The 19,528-nt window shown below is 39.4% G+C and overlaps 1 protein-coding gene across 1 annotated transcript; it reads right to left on the bottom strand.

Moving 5' to 3' along the window:
- Nucleotides 1-1,745: 1,745 nt before the first annotated feature.
- On the bottom strand, nt 1,746-18,372 carry appbp2 (amyloid beta precursor protein (cytoplasmic tail) binding protein 2). Its single transcript, XM_067507452.1, has 13 exons — nt 17,972-18,372; nt 15,777-15,865; nt 14,796-14,947; nt 13,618-13,741; nt 12,836-13,004; nt 12,641-12,730; nt 12,417-12,484; nt 12,229-12,334; nt 11,796-11,920; nt 11,204-11,289; nt 8,009-8,199; nt 7,622-7,787; nt 1,746-5,427 (listed from the first exon to the last, which is right to left on the bottom strand). The coding sequence occupies exons 1-13, from the start codon at nt 18,107-18,109 to the stop codon at nt 5,165-5,167; spliced, it is 1,767 nt and encodes a 588-aa protein (XP_067363553.1). The 5' UTR covers nt 18,110-18,372; the 3' UTR covers nt 1,746-5,164.
- Nucleotides 18,373-19,528: the final 1,156 nt, after the last annotated feature.

The following is a 19,528-nucleotide window of genomic DNA, read 5'->3' on the forward strand; positions in this document are numbered from 1 at the left end:
TGATATGATTTAAATATACATAGGAAAATGCAACCAGCACATACTATACAGTACACAGGAGAGGATCCTTCAGTCAGTCATTTAACCTCTGATCAAAAGCTTGTGCTGCAATCTTGGTTGTTTGTCTGTATAAATTCGTTTGTGATCAGCTTCACGGTCAGCTCTGGGTTGATACCAGCCATCAGGGCCAAACGCTGACACGCCTGTCAGTGTGAAGAGGTTGATGTTTAGATGTGTGCAGCTCATTAGCAGTTTGTGCTGTCACCAGTGAATCACACGGGGGGGTGAGCGTGCTGCACTGCCTCTACTGGGGTTTACTGTCCCACATGGCTGCACCTGCCACTGGGAATCCAGGCTCTGGGGAATCCTCTTTATTCCACATGTGGTACCCTTACCCACACAAGTTTCCACCAAAAAAGGTTTCAAGCAGAAGAACTCTATCAAGAAATGTAATTTTTTTTGGAATTGACAAGTCAAAGTCCTCACATTGTTCCAACAGTACGGACGTGGATCTTTTCATAAAACACCAGTTGGAATCCAATTGCAGAGCCTCTCAGACAGTGGGGCAGGATGAAGATGAAACAAATGGTAAATGGTCTGCACTTATATAGCGCTTTCTACCTATTGTCACTCAAAGCGCTTTACACTGCTTCTTATTCACCCATTCACACTCACAATCACACACACACATTCATACACCGATGGGGGAGCTGCTATGCAGCTGGCCAACACTCACCAGGAGCAGCTAAGTTGGGGTTCAGTGTCTTGCTCAAGGACACTTCGACATATGACCGGAGGAGCCGGGGATTGAACCAACAACTGTGAGATTGGTGGACAACCGCTCTACCTTCCAGCGCCACAGTCGCCCACAACTGGATATTGCAAACAGAAATCAGGTGTGTGAGGCGCTGAGAGGAAATTTTGTTCATTTTGTCTTATTTCTTTTTGCGACATTTTAGTAAATAGTTTTTTAAAATAGTGTTTCTTTTCGATCCCTTTTTGTATTTTTTTGTAATATATTTATGACTTTCAAACAACATACTATACTCACGGGGCTCTTTGAACTCTCAGTAATTATTTCATGGATTCAAATGCCAAACATATTTAAGATTGAATAATGTAATGTTTTGTTTAACCAGGTTCCCTTTATCTAATTTTAGAACTTGAAACACTGACTATGTTTAAGGGAGAATGATGGGGTGGAACACAGCCTCACGCAACATCAAAACCTGAAATATCTGTAATTTAATGTTTTATAAAATGGTTAAATTTGGTCTTACATGTTTCTGTAGTTTCCTTTTGTTGACCTCTTAATGTTCCTGTTGATGTCTTTTGCTTTAGAGTTAAAAACTTGGTAAATATACAAATGCAGCATGACTTTGTGTTCTGTGCAGACTAGTCGGTTTCTTCCACCAAACTAGAAAAAAACGAATATTTTTCGACCTGCTGCCTTGTAGCTTTGCATGTTTTTTCGAAAAACTAGTTAAAATACTTTAAAATAGGAACCTTGCAGCAGACAAAGGTTTACACATTTAACCTTTGCAGGAAGCTGTCGACTTTTTTTCTAAGTTAGTCTTTTCAGAATGGTTGTGGGACCGATGGCTTTTCACCATCTTTATCTGATCTTCTGCCAAAATGAAGAACTTCAGTGCCATTTCCTGCTGACCTTGTTTTTGTCGTTGGTTATGATTCACTAGTGTGTGAATAAACTGTAGTTTGAGGAGTGAACACAAGAATTCATGTGGTGTTTGTGATCAATGATATATGTTTTAATGTTTTTGCAGCCAACAGTGAAGCAGTAACAAGACAACAGTGAAACATCTGCTCATCACATTTGGTGTCAGTCATCTCACATAAACACTTACAGAACCAGGGCTGTTGCAGAGGTCACAGCTTTATTTGTCCACCTTTCTCAGCAAGCCCACACCCCTTCACCTTCGACCCCCTCCAGCACAGAAACTACGGTGTTCCCTTTCCGATTATCAGTGAATGACACTGATGTTCAGAGTCACTGTCAAGTCAAACGCTGTCTCCTACATTCCACCGGCCAAACACTGTTTTCTTTAATGCACATTTCAGATTTTTTTATTTCTGTTGGCCAAAAAAAAAAAAAAAAAAAGTGATATTAAATTGGTATAAATACTGACACTTCAGCCACAGTTTGGACAGCAAATGCTTCATGTCAAAAACCTGTGAAAATTAGCATCGTTCTAGAGCAAGGTAGAGGAAAAACCCACTGCAGAAGAGCCAGAAAGCTCGTACTAAAGGCTTCCACACGCTCTCTAATAGAGCAGAATGAAGTCCATCAGGTCTTTGAGTAAAGAGTCAGGAGGAGAGAAAAGATTGTTAAAGTGTTATCTGACAGTGTGGTGATGTCTGGGGGTAGATTTGAAAATATTACATTTGCAATTATTCACTTGTTGGGGTCAGAAATATGTGTTGACCACTTTTATACGCACAAATACAGTAATTCACACATCTCTGCAAATGGGCCGAACATTCCAATAGAACTGCATGAAAACACAGACTGCAGGTAACATTCATTAACACGTGCCCTGGGCCAAATTGTCTCTGTCACCATGACGGAAGGAGCCAAAGCACCACGAGTGTAGCTGAGCGTCCTTTTAAGCGGAGCTAAGGCTGGACCTCCTCAGCTGGAGCCACTCACATCACTGCTAGAGAGGGAGACGTCTGACAGCACGGAAACAACAGCAAGGCAAAGCACATTTTCTTCATTCATTTAAAAAATAAAAATAAAAATAAACAATGCGGGGAACTTGTGGAAGGCATCCCAGATATCAATGCCTGCGCTCAGATTTCGAGTTGGAAATCACTCAGCCGTCACTAAACATTTCCGAACAAAATCTCAGTTGTTTTTCAACCCAGAAGCAAATGTCATGTCTGAATTTATGTATGTAGTTCTGATTAAGTCACTGACAGCATTTAGCCACACAGACGGATTTGATAAGATTATTATCAATCTTTAACATTTTTGCCTCTGCTCGCATATAATAGTGAATCCAATAAAAGAGGCATCAGTGAGACATTCTTCACAATTTCCCTCTGCTTTACTCTAAATGTCACACTTCCAATGGAACTTGAAATGACTCAACCAAACCAGTCTAGAAATCATCAGTGGCTCCCAACCTGTAGGCTGAGACCCTCAGAAAAGGGCCGAAATTATACATGACATTACATAATGAGAGGAAAAAAACAAACCATATTTGAAACAAAATTGGGTCGTTCTTGGGAAATTCTGCATGTTTTTTCTTTCACAGGCCTCAAAACTCCTCAAGTTAACAGGGAAATAGTAAAATCTGCAAGTAGCCACTGCTTTCTAATAACTGCATTTGTTTGAGGGCATTCAGACACAGTGTTATTGCATATTTTTCCACCAGAGTTTAATGCCAAGTTCATTCACTAACTGTGACATGTCTACCTTTAGTACATTTTAGGTCAATTTGGAATATTGTTTGTGTTTCAGTAAAAAGAATGCATCTAAGTATTTCATTAGAATATATGTCAACATTGGTGTCAGCTTTAAAAAAAACGGGTCTGTGTTTGGCTATAACCACAAGCAAACTGAGGATTGGGAACCACTGCACTTCAAGTTTTTCCTTTTTTCTGATTTGATTGAATTGATGTAGACCAGCAGCTTAGTCAATGAGGCATCGCATCTGACTTTGGTCAACGTAATGTTTCGGGAGTTTTCTTAGTTCTTAGTCCGCTGTAATGACCAGCACCTTTGCAAGCATGGCAGTTCATTTCTGCAGCAAAACAACTGCTGAGATTTGGGTCAATCCAAATACTTGGTGGGATATGACAGGAGGGAGAAGATGCTAGATGCACAGGTAGACAGGCTGGCAACACACATGCACACTCACATACACACATACAATATTGGTCCCCACTGTAGTGCCCCTAAGGGTTTAATAGTATAGCACTTAGAAGTATGGGTCCGTCTACAGACAGATAACTGCAAGCTGGTGTAAGGCTGGTAGTGATCAGTGGAACACTTGGGCACCCAGGGTTCTATCTGTGTACACTGACAAACATACACACTCATACATGAGGCCACACCTTAAGATTAACAAATATAGGGAGGCCTCTAAGCCTCTGTACATGCTGCATCTCGCTCTTCTTACTCCAGTCCATGTCACTTGTGTTAGAAGGGGGCAGAGCCTTCAGAAGGTACAGCTCACTCGGGAAAAAGCATAAACACAGGGCTACATAAACATACACATTTGCATATAAATTATTGGCGTTTAATGATGCTATGTCAGTAATAAGCTGAAAAAAAAAATAAATGTAAAACAAGACCTGTGAAGCCTGTTATGTGTGTAACAGCATACCCACTGGTTCGACACATTCCACTGTTTGTAATCTCTCTCCATCAAGCAGTTCCAGACAGGAGTTTCTATAAAGTCCACTATCATTTCCTTGCAAAGAAAATAACCAAGAAGCTGTCAACTGAAACTTAACTTTACAATCTGCTGTGTTACTTTACTATACAAGTGTCAAAAATATTCAGCAATTTCCATCGCTGATCCAACAGTGATGGTGTTGATGAATGTGGGTTAAAACAGGTTGTTTTTTTTGTTTTTTTTCACAGACGTGTGGGGTCCACATACAGTTCTGTACATAGCCCTGGAGAACATGGTTTGATCTGTGAGGAGTCTCATGGTGTTCAGAGCTACTGGTTCAAATACAAAAGCAAAAACATCTTCCAATTTCTAAATTCAAAAGAAAAAAAAAAAAAAAGGCGTGTGAAACACGAGGAGAGGTCATTTGTCATCCTTACAGGATGTTGTTTTTTTTATTTCTCCTCTTCCGTTGTGTATCCTTTTGGAGAAATACAACAGTCTGCTCTGTGGGATGACGCTGGAGTTGCATCTTCATGTTTAGTAGGGTGACTGAGGGGCTATGAGGTTTCATTACAGCGTCTCTACTTTTTTCATTTCATGACTAAAAGTGTGTGTGTGTGTGTGTGTGTGTGTATGTGTGTGAGAGAGAGAGACTAGCTGCTGCGGTTGACTAAAAAGCCAACTAACTGCCAGTGATACTTGAAAATTCTATGTTTTACTATTTAACTGTGTGCAACTGAAGCATCACATTTTGGGCTCACTTCATGTCCTCAGCCATGTGTCCTCTGTTTCGCTCAAAATCAGCCCAGACAGGGGCGTGTTGGGCCAAGACTTTGAGCCAACAGGAAGGCTTGGACCACCTCTTGGGTCTGCTGGGGAGTAGTGTTGACATCCTCCAGGGCGTCTGCTACTGCAAACTGTCGGTCCCTCAGCCTGTTCCAGTCCGACAGCACGGTGTGGTATTCAAACACCTTCTCATAGTTTCCCACTGAGTTGTAGAGTTTGATGAGGCCTCTGTAGTCATACTCCAGGCCACTGTAACCCTCTCCAAACAACTTCTTACCTGTCAGGACAAAGCAAAAATCCCATTTCCTATTAATTACAGTACAGGACCATTAGTTTACTAATGGCTAACTGAATGAAACACAGCGAGCAGACACTAGCATCTATCTCATGGGAGAAACTCCGGGACACGATAGAACACGCCCATTCGCTCACTTTTAAACAGTTCAGGACAGAGGACGGGCTCATACAAATAACATGAACTTAGTTCTAAGGGGCTTTCAGGATAAGGTCCAGATAATGTCTTAAGTGTCTCACTAAGTCATTTGCCTTCCCATATACATGGCTACGGGACAAAGTCCAGGGAAGGTCAGGATCCCAGTGCATGTGTGAAAAATGCTTCTGACTCTGCCAGTGACTTCACTTCTTACAGGAAGAGTTTGGGATTTTTCAAACTTGCCTTCACAGAGTCTTGAGTGCTGTTTACAGTATACACTTGGAACATGATGCTAACTGTTCAAGTCTTCCTGCTTTCCACTGTTTGTGAATGTTTCCACCCAGAAACGGCTACGCTGCCAGTTCCTTTGAAACTTTTCTGATATCTCAGCAGTCCATATGACAAATCAAATGAATCTGTTAAGTTAAAGCATTTCAAAGTTTATGAATCGGTTTGTTGTTGTTCTGGAGACCAGCTTCCTGCACAAGTTGTGAATGGAGTTTATTTGGAATTGCACTTGCAAAAAACAAAACTAATAAAAAAATCTAGCTTTTGAAACTGCTGCAACCCTCCCATTTTATCCGGGCTTCATACTGACACTGATGTGGCCCTTGGTGGGGTGGGATTCGAACCTGTGGCCTTCTGCATCCCAATGCTCCACCACTAAGCTACCAGGCCCCCATTCCATTTAAGAGACCCTCAAAGGAGCAGATTGTGGGTAATAGAGTTTAAAATGGACATAATTCAGTGTTTGCAGACAGTTAAATGTATATGCAGACTATTTGTCAGAGGACAATGATGTAAGAAAAACACTACCAGCGGACAAGGAGTAAGTAGGAGGAATTATGTAGTCTCTGTTGTTACTTCCTCAACTTTGTAGTAACAAATGTAGGTGTATGTCAGCTGGGTGCATTTTATGGTAACCAAGTGAATTTAGGATGCTGGTTATGCATTTGTGTTTTCATTAAGCAGCCTGGGGGCTCAATGAGTAGAGCTTCAGGCTGGCATGTGAAAGTCTCCCAGATCAAATCCCAGCTCACACACCAGGTGTGTCCTCTAGCTCTAGATGCCTGCGGCTGCCTACTGCTCCCACAGGTGGTTGTCAAATTCACTGTATGTGTAACATGCATTTGTGCTCAGTGATTACAATAAACCATCCATTCATTTGCCCCATTCGGCATTTTTTTCTTAAGTCTTAGTTTGTCCTTTGTTTGGAAACACAGGTAAATAGCTGGTGTATCACAGCTCTCAGGTGTGGTAGCAGCAGGATGGGATGCAGAAGTCAGCAGGATCAAATCCCAGCCTACCCACCAGGTGTGTCCCTGAGCGAGACACTCCCTGGACAGCCCCCTGGTGGCTCCCCGGTGTTCCCACCAGGTGGATGGGTTAAATGCAGAGAAAGAATGTCATTGTAATATGTACAGTATATGGGCTCAATAAAGGTTGTTTCTTTGATAGATTAGGAATCTGCATAGCTCAGTTTCTCCAACAACTTGTGTTCAAGTGCATTTTTAGACAGAACCATGGCTGTATAGTGTGGCCATCATTTCTGTCTCAAATGGAAACATTCACAGACATTCTGGAAATCCGGAAACCTTTAAATGAACAAAAGCCCCTGTATACGCATATAATCACACTCAAGTTTCTATTAAAGACCAATTAAAAAATAAATTAAAAAAATTCTTATAGTAAGGGTCTTGGAAGAAGATAACAAAAACAGCTGTTTTCTTAAATCCATGTAACAGGATTGACCACAGGCCTTTTTACCCAGTGACATTAGAGGGGTAGTACCCTGCTAACTCTGACCTCAGCCCTAGGTTTCTGCTATCAGAAAGTAGGCTCATCACCAGTGTAAGTCAACATGGAGTCGCAAACCTGCTCTTAAACTGGTTTATTTTATTGAATTGGATCAATCACGACCTGTACCTAGCCCTCCTTGGAAAAACTGTGGGAAAGTTACATCTACAATACAAAATCCTGACATAGTACAACATCCCTATGTTTACTTTGTTACCCCCATATCCCCCCCATGTCTGACCGATAGCAATGGAGCGCAGATAGAGCCTCTCTGCATCTTCATACTGGTTCATGTCATAGTTGTAGAGGGAAGCCAGGTGACCAACAGAAAGTGCCACCTCATAGTCCTCGTGACCCAGAAGCTGCTCCTTGATCTGGATGGCTTTGATGTGCATCTCCTCTGCCTCCTGGTGACATAGTTCCCCAAATCATCAGAGAGACAAACAGAAACATAAAAGAGAGATACTGTATTCAAATGAGAGCAAAAACAAACATTAAAAACAATACAGATAACTAATTTCATTGACCGATTTACATACACTGACAGCACAAAGAGCCTGACCCTGTCTGCTCCTTTAGGTGACGCACGCATGAACACACACACACACACACACACACTCTCGCCTACCTTGAACTTCCTCATGGACTGATAGAGCCGTCCTAGGTTGCCGTAGTGTTTGGCTGTCTGGACGTTGAATTCTCCGAAGGCCTTTTTGGCCAGCTGAAGTGAAGAGAGGTGCAGGTCGTGAGCCTCCTGCAGAAGACGCTCTTCTGTCTCTTTATTGTGGCAATCAATCGCAATTTCCTCCAGGATCAGGGCTAAGACGCACACACACACACACACGTTAAGGTCTAAATTAGCATTTAGTAAAAAGTGAACATTTTAATAATGATAAAGTACAAATTGTTTTTTCTCTAAAATTTACATTGATGTATAAAGTACAGCTTCTTATACCCTAATTAACTTGAGTAAATGTATTCTATTACTTTGCACCTCAGCTTTTAGAAATTATTAACTATTATTATTAGACGCAAACACATTTCAGATTTAGTTTCTGTTACAGGAATGTATGCAGTCAACAATCAAACGTTTTCAATGGCTGACTCACGGCCACCTTACTGTTGACTACGCATCTCTTAAACTGGACCTGAACAATAACAATATTCTTTGTTGCAAATTTGTTTCATTTACACTGCAGTTATTTACATTTGAACAACACTTTTTGTCCAAGACTAAAATTTGTATTGTTAAGAATGTGTTTGTAGTTCATATATAGTCATGTAATATGAAAAATAAATAACCTTGAGTCTCAGGTCTCTGACCTCTGGATTTAAGCAGTTTATCCCATTGCTCCTGACAGATCCCCTCAAACTCCATTACAGTTTATGTAAAGTGCTGTCAGGCTGAAAAATACATCTTTAATTAATCTGTAATTAGTGGGAAAGCTGTGGAAGCCACTTAAAACTTCCCCTCAACTTGCCTCTATTGATCAGCTTCTTTGTATCTTTTATACTTTTGGAATAATCGCAGTTTTAGTTTTAGGCAACTTTTGGAGCTTTTTCAACTTTTCCATTAGTTTGTATTGCGGAATGTTGGAGCAGCTAGAGTGGGTGACATCACACGCACTCTAACTTTTCAGCTTCCACTTTTAGCAACTTTTTTCCTTCTTGTCCTTCTTGTCCTTCTTTCCTTCGGTCAACATTAATCTTACATAAACAATCTATACATCAGAATGTAGGTATTTTTGTGTTCTTTCAGTAAATGTAACTCTCATAGTTACAGGGCTGATGGTTCTTTCTCCAAGTGCCCAGAAGCGGAGAGAGTGCCGTCTGAAACTCCCATTGGAGCCCATTATAACAGAGGTTCTTAAATTCTCCTCAAATCACAAACGGGGGGCTGTTTTAAAATCGCCACCACGCCTTCATTTTATGGAGTATCTTCAAATAAAGTACATCAGTGTGTTCATTGAAGCCTTTTCCCACTCAGTTTTTGAATATTTTCCATAGGACTAATACTTTTTCATATTTTGAACATTTTGCAAGGCATAGTCTCAGTACTTTCCCAGCCTGCCTTTGCATTTGGCTCACATGACTCAGCAGGCAGGCAGCAGTCATTGTCATGGTAACGGACACAGCTGCATGAGATCATGTGATCAGCCTCAGAGCTGTGTCCCTCAACATACACAGTGGAGACACACACTTTCAAAATAAAAGCCTTTCATCATACTTTTTACTATTGTTAGTATTTAAATGCTAAAATGAGTTTGTGCTAAAGGCTCCCGATAGTTGACACACACACACAAACACACAGAAAACAAACTTTCAAATTAAAAGCTCTTTTCAACTTTTTTCAGTTTTTCAGTATTAAAAGGATCTTTTCTTTTCTAAATAGTTACTTCTTCCTTTTTTCTTTACACTTTTATTAGCAACTTTTTTACTTTGCTTCTTTCTTTGTTTCTTTTAACTTTGAATATTTAAATTTTCCTTTGTTTCTCACTACTTCTTTTAACTTTTGTTCTTTCAACTTGTTACTTTTATACTTCTTCCTTTTTTCTTTAAACTTTTTACTTTGCTTCTTCCTTTGTTTCTTTTTACTTTAAATAATCAACTTTTTACTTATTCACTTCCTCCATTGTTACTTTCAACTTTTCCTGGACTTTAGTTCTTTCTTATTACTGTCATCTTCTTTCCTTCTCCTTTTCTTTGTATTTATCTCTCTTCAGCGTTTGCGGCTTTGAACGTGTGAACGCCTCCGCTCTCTGCAGCTTCTGAGCGGTCGGCCTCTACCGGGCGCCTTAACAGCTCTCCCACATAATTTCCTTGGAAATTGCCTTTTCTAGTTAGACAAGGACGATTGAAGTCTTCTCCAGAAGTGTTGTTTTGGCTGTATCTCCTTTCCGTTACTGAGAAGCGCCGCATGCTTTACTGTAGAGATGGAATTCAGCTGATAATGAACAGTGTCTGGGTTTATCAGACACAGCACTTGAAGTTCTGCACATACACTTTAATTTGGCCTCATCCGACAACAGGATCTTTGTTCTAATGCTCTCAGATTGCTTTATATATTAATTTGACAATTTTACAAAACTCCAAACAGGCTGTTTCTGTCTAAACACTACCATAATGGTCTGACTGGTGGGGTGTTACTGAGATGTTTGTTCTTGTGCCTGCTTCTCCCATCTCTGCAGGGAACTGAAGGTCTGCTGGAGTGGCTGTTGGATACCTTTATTGTCCGCACACTCAGCCAACTCTACGAAGAGTCCTGGTGGTACACCTTTCATTTCACAACTATTGAGGGCACTGTGCTACTGGGAACATTCAAAGCTTTAGAAAATGGTTTTATACACTTGTCCTGACCTTTGCCTCACAACAACACGATATCATGGGGGTCTACAGTTCCCTGGACTTCATGTCTTGTTTTTTTCCTGACAATGGGCTTTGGGGACGTTATGTCCACATCTATGCCTTTCCACACTTTGTCCAATTAATGTAATTTGTATAAGGGGAGTTTCAGTTAAGTTGTGGACTCACCTAAAGAAAAATGAAAGCAAACAGAATACACCTGACCACATTTTGCACCGCTACAGAATAGGTCTGAATGCTGAATGAAATACGTTTTCTTTTTAATAGACATGTTTTCACTTTGTTATATTAGTGTGTAGATTGGTGGCATTTGTCCCCGTGTAGACATAAATAAACGTGTCTGAATATACAAGCAGACATGTCACTGATCTTGCCTTAAGATAAGATTGCCTGCCCAATATTTCCCCATGTCCTCTACACAGCAGGCAGGAGGCCCACATCTCTAAGAAAATCCATTTACCTTTGACTCTTTTGGATGAGGCCAGCAGCAGATGATCCTCAGGCAAAATGTGAGTTATGATGTCTATGGCACGCTCTGCATGGAATCTGAAGGATAAACACAGTAGCTGACCCAAACATGACATGCAACTCAGACTTGGCAAACTACTATTTTCATTTTAGGATAAACACTTCCAAGAAAGTCAAAGGTTTCCTTAAAAAAAAAGAAAAAAAAAAAACAACAACAACAAAAAAAAACTTGTTTTGAAGCTCATATTCAGAACATACTTAAAGTATTACCCAATTTTTAACAAGGACCTTTGTGTACAGAAACAAGCATCACTTCATCATTTAAAAATACAACATCTTTCACTCGGGTTTATGCCATTTTTAAATCCATCACAGCATTGAAAACGACTAATGGTTTTTAATATATGAAACCCCAAACAGCCAAAGCATGCAGTCACAGAACTAAAACACCAGTAGATTGAGCAGAACACAACAGCCCAACACTGTATGAGTCAAGGTCTTGTGCTTCCTCTACAAGAGAGTTCATGTACTTAACTTGCTGGTCTATCAATAGTCCCCCAGTTTGTAAGATTTGCTGTACTCACAGAGCATTGTCAAATTTCCCAGAGCTGTACTGGTGCACGTATGAAGAGTAGGCCAGGTCTTCGTGGGCTGTGGCAACATGGATGTTCTTCCCGCCAAACACAGACTGTCGGATGTCCAGTGCTGTCTTTCATGCAGAAAGATGGGATATTTAAGTAAATATACAAGAGCTGCAGAAAGTATTCAGGCGCGTTCACTTCATGCTCATTTTACTGTGCTGTAATTTCGATGTTCAATAGACAAAACTTACAAGCAACCTACTGTATGTTCAATAGCCCATTATAGCAGTTGAAGTTATTTGAAGTTTTTACAAATCTATTATAAATCAAAAAGTACAATTTCTATTATTTCTAAATCTAAAAACATTAAAACCCTTTCAAAAGACACGGTCAATAAGTCATGCATACACTTTACTCAAATCATAACTCTACTAACCTGGTAAATAGCAACTGATTGGCATATGTTGTCTACATTTAATAGGTAAAATCCGTAATCTAGAAGCGTGTCTGAGTACTTCGGATGTTTGTGTCCAAAATGTTCTCTGTAAGACATAAAACTATCAGAATTCATGACAAACAAATGGAACAGAATAATGTCGAATCTCATAAGCCACAGCAGGTTACCTTGCTAAAAAGACTGCATGTTTGATCAGCTGCTCTGCTTTTCTGAACTCTCTCTTCACCACACAGGCCTGCAGCAGAAAGAAAGTTCACTTTTACTATAAATGTTACCTTCAATACTGCAGCCTTACAGGGTACAATAAAAAGTGCTAATCTGAGACATGATAACCCTAACAATGACTGAACAACATTTTCTAATATAAATATATAACTAACTCATGTGTTACCTTGGAGGCTTGCCGTAGGACATCAACCACTACTTTAACAGGCAATCCTGTAGTAATTTCCTTCATAGCCTCTATGCACCACCTGTATGCCTGTGAGATAAGTAAAAAAAATAAATAAAAAACAGCACAAGATGATTAACTCAAGCTTACAAAACACCATCACCATTAAAGTGTAAAACAAACTTTATTACTAACCTCATCATAGTGGCTTTTAGCAAAGAGCAAGGCACAAAGCTCGCCATACAGTGCTGCCTTGTTGGCCTGGTGGCCATGTTTGGCTAGTTTGTCCATGTAAGACTGAGCAAGCTTGAAGGTTTCCTCTCCTAAGTGGTATTTACAGTTGCCGTTGCGGACATGAAGCAGCCTGTGGAGACAAGCTAGCAAAACTTAGTAACAATGGTAAAAGTTGTACACATTTCTACCTATTGGCACTCAAAGCGCTTTACACTGCTTCTCATTCACCCATTCACACTCATAATCACACACACACACACACACACACACACCGATGGGGGAGCTGCTATGCAGCTGGCCAACACTCACCGGGAGCAACTAAGTTGGGGTTCAGTGTCTTGCTCAAGGACAGTTTGACATGTGACCGGAGGAGCCGGGGATTGAACCAACAACTGTGAGATTGGTGAACAACTGCTCTAACTTCCTGCGCCACAGTCGCCCCTGGCCAACAATCTCTGCTATACAGATTCAGTTTATTGACTGAATGTAGAGATAGAAATAGGCCAAACTTTTTAAAGGAGTCTTGATAAATTATTTGTTTAGACATGTTTATGTACATACAAAAATGGTTACTATTACTGATTACTAAGACCAAACGCACTCATCATCCTTGTCACTCATCATCAACACTTACATGTCTTGTTTTACAGTATCAAGCAAATGTGAAGGGGAACTAATTAACACACTGTAGACAAAGACATTTTTGGCAAATCTATTTACATAAACGTGTTTTTATCACTGACCTGACACAGCATTCCACAGCCCGATAGCAGTGGAGGACCTCACTGTGGAGCGTGCACAGCTGCAGGCATGACAGAAACACTTTCTCTGCATCTCCGTACCAGCCCGCATCAGACAAGAATCCACCTAGAATCAAAAGGCATCAGGTCACTCCATCCATCTCCAACTCAGAGGATTTAACATCATCCTGGTAACTGGTGATCAAAGTGATGTTTGTAAAACCAACACACTTTGATCCAAACCTCTTTTAAAAGAAAAAAAAAAAGAGTACTAATCTGACATATACAGTATTTGTTACAGGGAGAGAAACTACAAGCATGGTTATATTTAAGACACAAAAGTGGTTCAGATGATCATACAGTGCTAATACAGCATCTTACTTTTTAAGACAGTGATTGTGATGACTTGATATGAAATTAGCCAAGTACTGCTTATACGATACATTATAAGAAAAAGTGGTTGTAAGGTTTTGGCCACCTCATTCAAATAAATATGGTGGCCAAAACCTTAAAACCACCTCTTCTTAAAATGCACTCCAGTATGACTTCACCGACCACTCTGACCTCAATAATAAACACATAGTAGAATAATCATTTTTCTGATAGTTTCAACCTAAAAAGTGAAAAATTCCAACCTTGTAAAAGTAGAATTCATGGCAGATAAATGTTCTGCTTTTCTACCTATTGGCACTCAAAGTGCTTTACACTGCTTCTTATTCACCCATTCACACTCACACTCACACACACACACACACACACTGATGGTGGAGCTGCTATGCAGCTGGCCAACACTCACATTCAGTGTCTTGCTCAAGGACACTTTGACATGTGACTGGAGGTGAGGATTGAACCAACAACTGTGAGATTGGTGTACAACCGCTCTACCCTCCTGCGCCACAGTCTCCGACTGATTGTAGTGGGTTGAAAATATCTATCTATAGACAGATTTATAGATATATATCTCCATCAAGCTTCGTCCTTTGAATTTTAAAAATCAATATAATTATAATGAAATTTGCAACTTGAATCATTGTCAGAGAAGAATTTTTAATCTCTCATTACTGCCATGTTTTCTTTCTGGCTCCAGGATGGCTTCAGGTCAACACATACTAGAAGTGAGAAAAATACAGTAGTCTCCAACTGTATCTGTAACCTTTTCCCTCCCATATCCCAGCATTTACCCAACACAAAGCCAAACTGGATAGCTTTCTCTTTGACATGTGCGTCGGACTCAGCGATGTAGGAACAGCGGCGGCTGAAAGAGTTTGCCAAAACCGAGGCCACTTTGACCCCATGGTCCATTAGTGCCTGGAAACAGTGGTGCAGGAGGTGTCTGCAGTGAGGAGGACAAAAGAATAGACCATATCAGTGGAGGGCATAAATGTTAGCTTATGATCAATGTTGTTGGTTACATTTAAGCCACCTATCACAAGTCTTGACAAAAAGACTGTTTGATGGGTGAGTTAATAATGAATATTGTCATTGTACCTGCAATAATGCATTCATATTAAACTAACAAACAATGCAAGTTTATTGCCACTACATACAACACACAGAGAGCATTAAAGGAGGAACCATCAGTAATGTACCATTACCTCAAAATGTCGAGATTTACGAAGCTATTTAATATCAAGATTATAAATGTCTCCTTTTAGAAATCTCTAGCCTGTTTCACATATGAACTCCAGACATTGTCCAGAATGCCGTCCCTCCTGACAAAATCAGGATAATGTTGGAATTCCAGTGCATGTCTAAAAGGGACTTTTGTGAGAAGATATTACTGCTTCTACAAAGTCAGAGGAGAGTAGTACTTAACAGGTCGGATAAAAACATCTTAGTCAGAGTCACAGACTGAGCCTAAATAAAACACACAATTAAAAAACTGCAACCAAATGTTAATTTCTGTACTTCTATGTCTGTGTATTTATTCAGCCCAACTACAGTTATGTACTGTACTACTATAAAGTGTCTTCATTAGATCCTTTTATTAACAGCTGTACATTTTGGTAAAGTTCCTGGGATCAAAAATATCTAACCTTAGAGGCTGCTTAGCTAATGCAATTGACAGAAGAAACAACATAAATTGCTTTGTAGCCATTGACCATTTTGTAAGACAGCTTGGTGGGGTCGAGTCGGTGGTTTGAGGCCCTCTCTGTTTTTACCTTTTGTCTGAAGCTCGCAGTACTTTAGCAAACACTTCCAGCTCACAGAACTCTCCTCCAAGCTGGCACAGACGGCCCTGCTGGTAAAGCTGAGACACACAGAAATGGAAGGATGAGATGAGCATGAGATTTAGTGACATATATGTCAACTACTCCTTTAGTAGCACAATGATGAATTCAATATCTGTAACCGATTTGAAAAATAACATTCTGTTGAAATAAACAAAATGATCTACTAAATAAAATGGTTGACTTTCTTTACACGTGGCTATTATGGGTGTGTTTTAAGTGATGCTTTAGATAATACTGTCCGCTGTTCAGGAATTTAAACAAAAAAAATTGCTGATGTCTAGTCTGTCATCAAAATGCACTGAGCTGGAAGCTGTTATATTCATTGGTTCCCCATTGTGGGGTCTATGGGGGACATTACTAGTCTCAGCTTTATTTCTCAACTAACTGCAGGTGTTGGGGTAACCCACCCTAATGTCATAAGGATGTAAGATTCCTAGAGAGATTGGTTCCATTGATCAAAACATAAAATACTGACTAGTGACTAGTTTTTATTTGTTTTGTCTAGATTCACGCTTTCCAAATAGTCTGGAACTCGAGGATTTTTGGAAGTTGGAATGGATTCCAAAACCCAAATGCCAGTGTGACTGATTGCAATTCTGCTTGCTCATTAATCAGAAACACTTTATTAGGACATACATTAGGACAAGCATATTAGACATCTTTAATAGGAGATATAGTATTTGTAGGTGTGTTAAACAGTAAGAACACCCTAATTGTTGTTATACTTACAATACATACAAAATCCACATTGGCCTATAGAAAATGTACATTGTGGGTAAAAACTGTTTTTTTTCCCCAAACTGTGCAGTTTTTGTCAGATCTGATTTTAAATTTGAGTTCAGCTTAATCATCTTCCCCTCTTTACTCAAGACAACATACGCAAGGATCTGGGGTCTATTATTTTTGTGATATTGACTTTATATTGACTTTTATTGACTTTGTGATATTGATGCTAATAGCATATGATTCAACTTTATTTAAATAGTTCAGATTCACAACATAGTCATCTCAAGGCACTTAACATAATATAGTCAAGACAATACAGATATGTAAAGGAAACACAACAAACCCCCTTGAGTAAGCTCAAGGTGGGCGGCCATGTGCCTTGACCAGTTGGTGAGTATTATGGTAGTGAGCTAATATAACCAAAGAAGCAACAATAGCAATCCACCTGACATTTACATTTTTGCCATTTTGCAATAATCCAAAGTTGGTGGGCTTTTGAAAAGGTATTGAAGTGTTATTACACAGTTTTTACAATTCAAAATATATAACATGGGTTTTTTTACATAACCACACATGTAATAAAATGTAGATCACACAACAAAAATACTGAAAACTGAGAGACATCTAAATGATCGATTAACTATGCAAATGTTAACATTTTTACACTATAAATGAGCATTTTCAGGTGATTGTATGTAAATGATGCCAGACACATGTTTATATGAACTTATCTTGCGGGGTATTGTTTTCCTATTATTAAAGCAACACACACAATCGTGAGTAACTCATGATTTTGGTATTTCTAAATTTCTTTTCAAGGCTCAAAACAGTAGCGTTTTTTACATATTTTGATGTGGCATATGATCGAGGTCAGCGTTTCAAAATAGCGCTGTCTGTGTGTTGGCTAAAGAAAATTGGTCAAAAAAATAACAACAGGCTGTGCGTTATGTCTGTGTGTACAGCGAAGGGTACCTTTAATAAAGTGGGTAACAACACGTTATTTTAAACAAGAAACCCACAGAGTTGACTAATATAAGGCCTAAGGCGTTAAGTTACGTGACATCGCTGACACAATTTATTTAACCATCATAACACCGTCATTGATGGAGCGTTAATTAGCTAGGCTACCTTAACGTCATCGATGAATAATAGCTTTGTATTCAATATGGGTTACGTTATTGATGCACTGCCAATCTTAATTTAGAAGAAAATGAAAGGGTTCGTTACATAAACCTTAAGAAGCAACATTTTCGTCTTTAGCAGCAACGTTGTTGCTAGCGTTCACATTACAAGTTACCGTTAGCCACACAGTTAACGTTAGCACCAATGTTAGCTAACTACAAAAACTCGTCCAGTGTTGACTGATACACCTGAGCTACTTGTTTGGAAAACCTTACCTTATAATAGACATCAAACTGTATATTCTCGGGGAGGGAGCGTATGTCCCTTCTCGATCGGCTATAGTTGTCCACCACAGCCGAGATAGCGGTGTTGTACAGTGTTTCTGGGATCCATTCGAGCTCCACCGCGGCCATGTTGTTTTCCCTCTCCAAAAAACCCCAGCAGCTACAGCCCTCCCCAACTCTACCTACATTCGCTACCTTACTGCGCTTCCTCCGCGAGTCCTCATATAATACTCGCTTTGTAGTAAGACTAGAACGATTCTTACTTTATCTGTTTTTACGCTACAAATCTATAGCAGATGTTTAATTTCCATCCTTCTCCTTCATCTCCGATTAATCGTCGACCCTACAGCAGTTCCGTGCCCCCGTCCCGACGCAGACATTTACTGGTGCTGACGCAGTGACGTCATTATGCTGTAGCTGCATACAGCCTCTCTAATGGCTGAGGATCAGATTTTACTTAGAAGCGTCTAAACTAAGTATGTTTTGAGTAATTTTGAGGTTATTGTACTTTACTGAAATATTTTAGTTTTTGTTACTTTTACTTTACCTCGTCTAAAAATCAGAAGGAAATATTTTTGCTCCATAACATATATTTGACAGCTTTATCTACTGGTTATGTTTTGCTGATCAATCAATGTATTATTGATTAAACCACACGTCAGTACATAAAGTGGCTAAAACTGGCTCCACCTTTCTCAGCTGCTTTTTCTTTTTCACAAAATGGTCTCTATAATAACAAAAAATTGAGTCCCTTTACCTAATTACTAGAATGTTTCCTTTACCACAGTTGCACTTACCCTTTGCACACTTGTTAGTAGTAGCAATCTGTTACAGGACAAACAGGTTCACAAAAAGTTTTCTCTTTAAATGTTCAGTTTTACTGGTGTATTAAAAGACAAAAGTATTGAGTTTTTGTACTTCTGCCATGTCTGAATATTTTGTCACCTTATTTATTCTGAAACTCTTACAATATAATACTCAAAATAAACACATCATATCATTAATTTTGTACTTTAACATGACTTTATTTGCATTCATGGGGGGTTATTTTTAACATGGTTACAATTCCTACATGATTCAGACATTCTGTAGACATTCAAGCTGAAAGTTGTGCCTTGCATCACAGACGACACAGTGTATGATAATCTAAAAATACTTACACTTTATTTAATACAAAGTTATACAAAAGTTATTAATTGAGATGAGGGTTAAACCAAAAATGTGATATTAGGTTTGGATATGACCTTTTAATATTTAGTCTCCAAATGTTGTATTTGTTATGTATTTGTGATGATTTGCTCAGCAATAAAGACAATTAAAAATTCATATTCATATTCAAACATGTATGACGGGACCTACATACTTTATGTACATTTAGCTCAGAATTATCTAGACTTCTGCCACTGAAACATTTTTCCTACACTGTTCAATAATACTGATAGGATCGTCTTCATATTCAGCTTTTTTTCAAATCCAAAGTGCTGGAGTACAGACCAAAAAAGACGGAATTATGCTCTTTGCCTGTGTTTGCCCCTAGAGGGCAACCGC

The sequence above is a fragment of the Channa argus genome, chromosome 6 (genome assembly GCF_033026475.1).
Source record: "Channa argus isolate prfri chromosome 6, Channa argus male v1.0, whole genome shotgun sequence".
Taxonomy (NCBI): domain Eukaryota; kingdom Metazoa; phylum Chordata; class Actinopteri; order Anabantiformes; family Channidae; genus Channa; species Channa argus.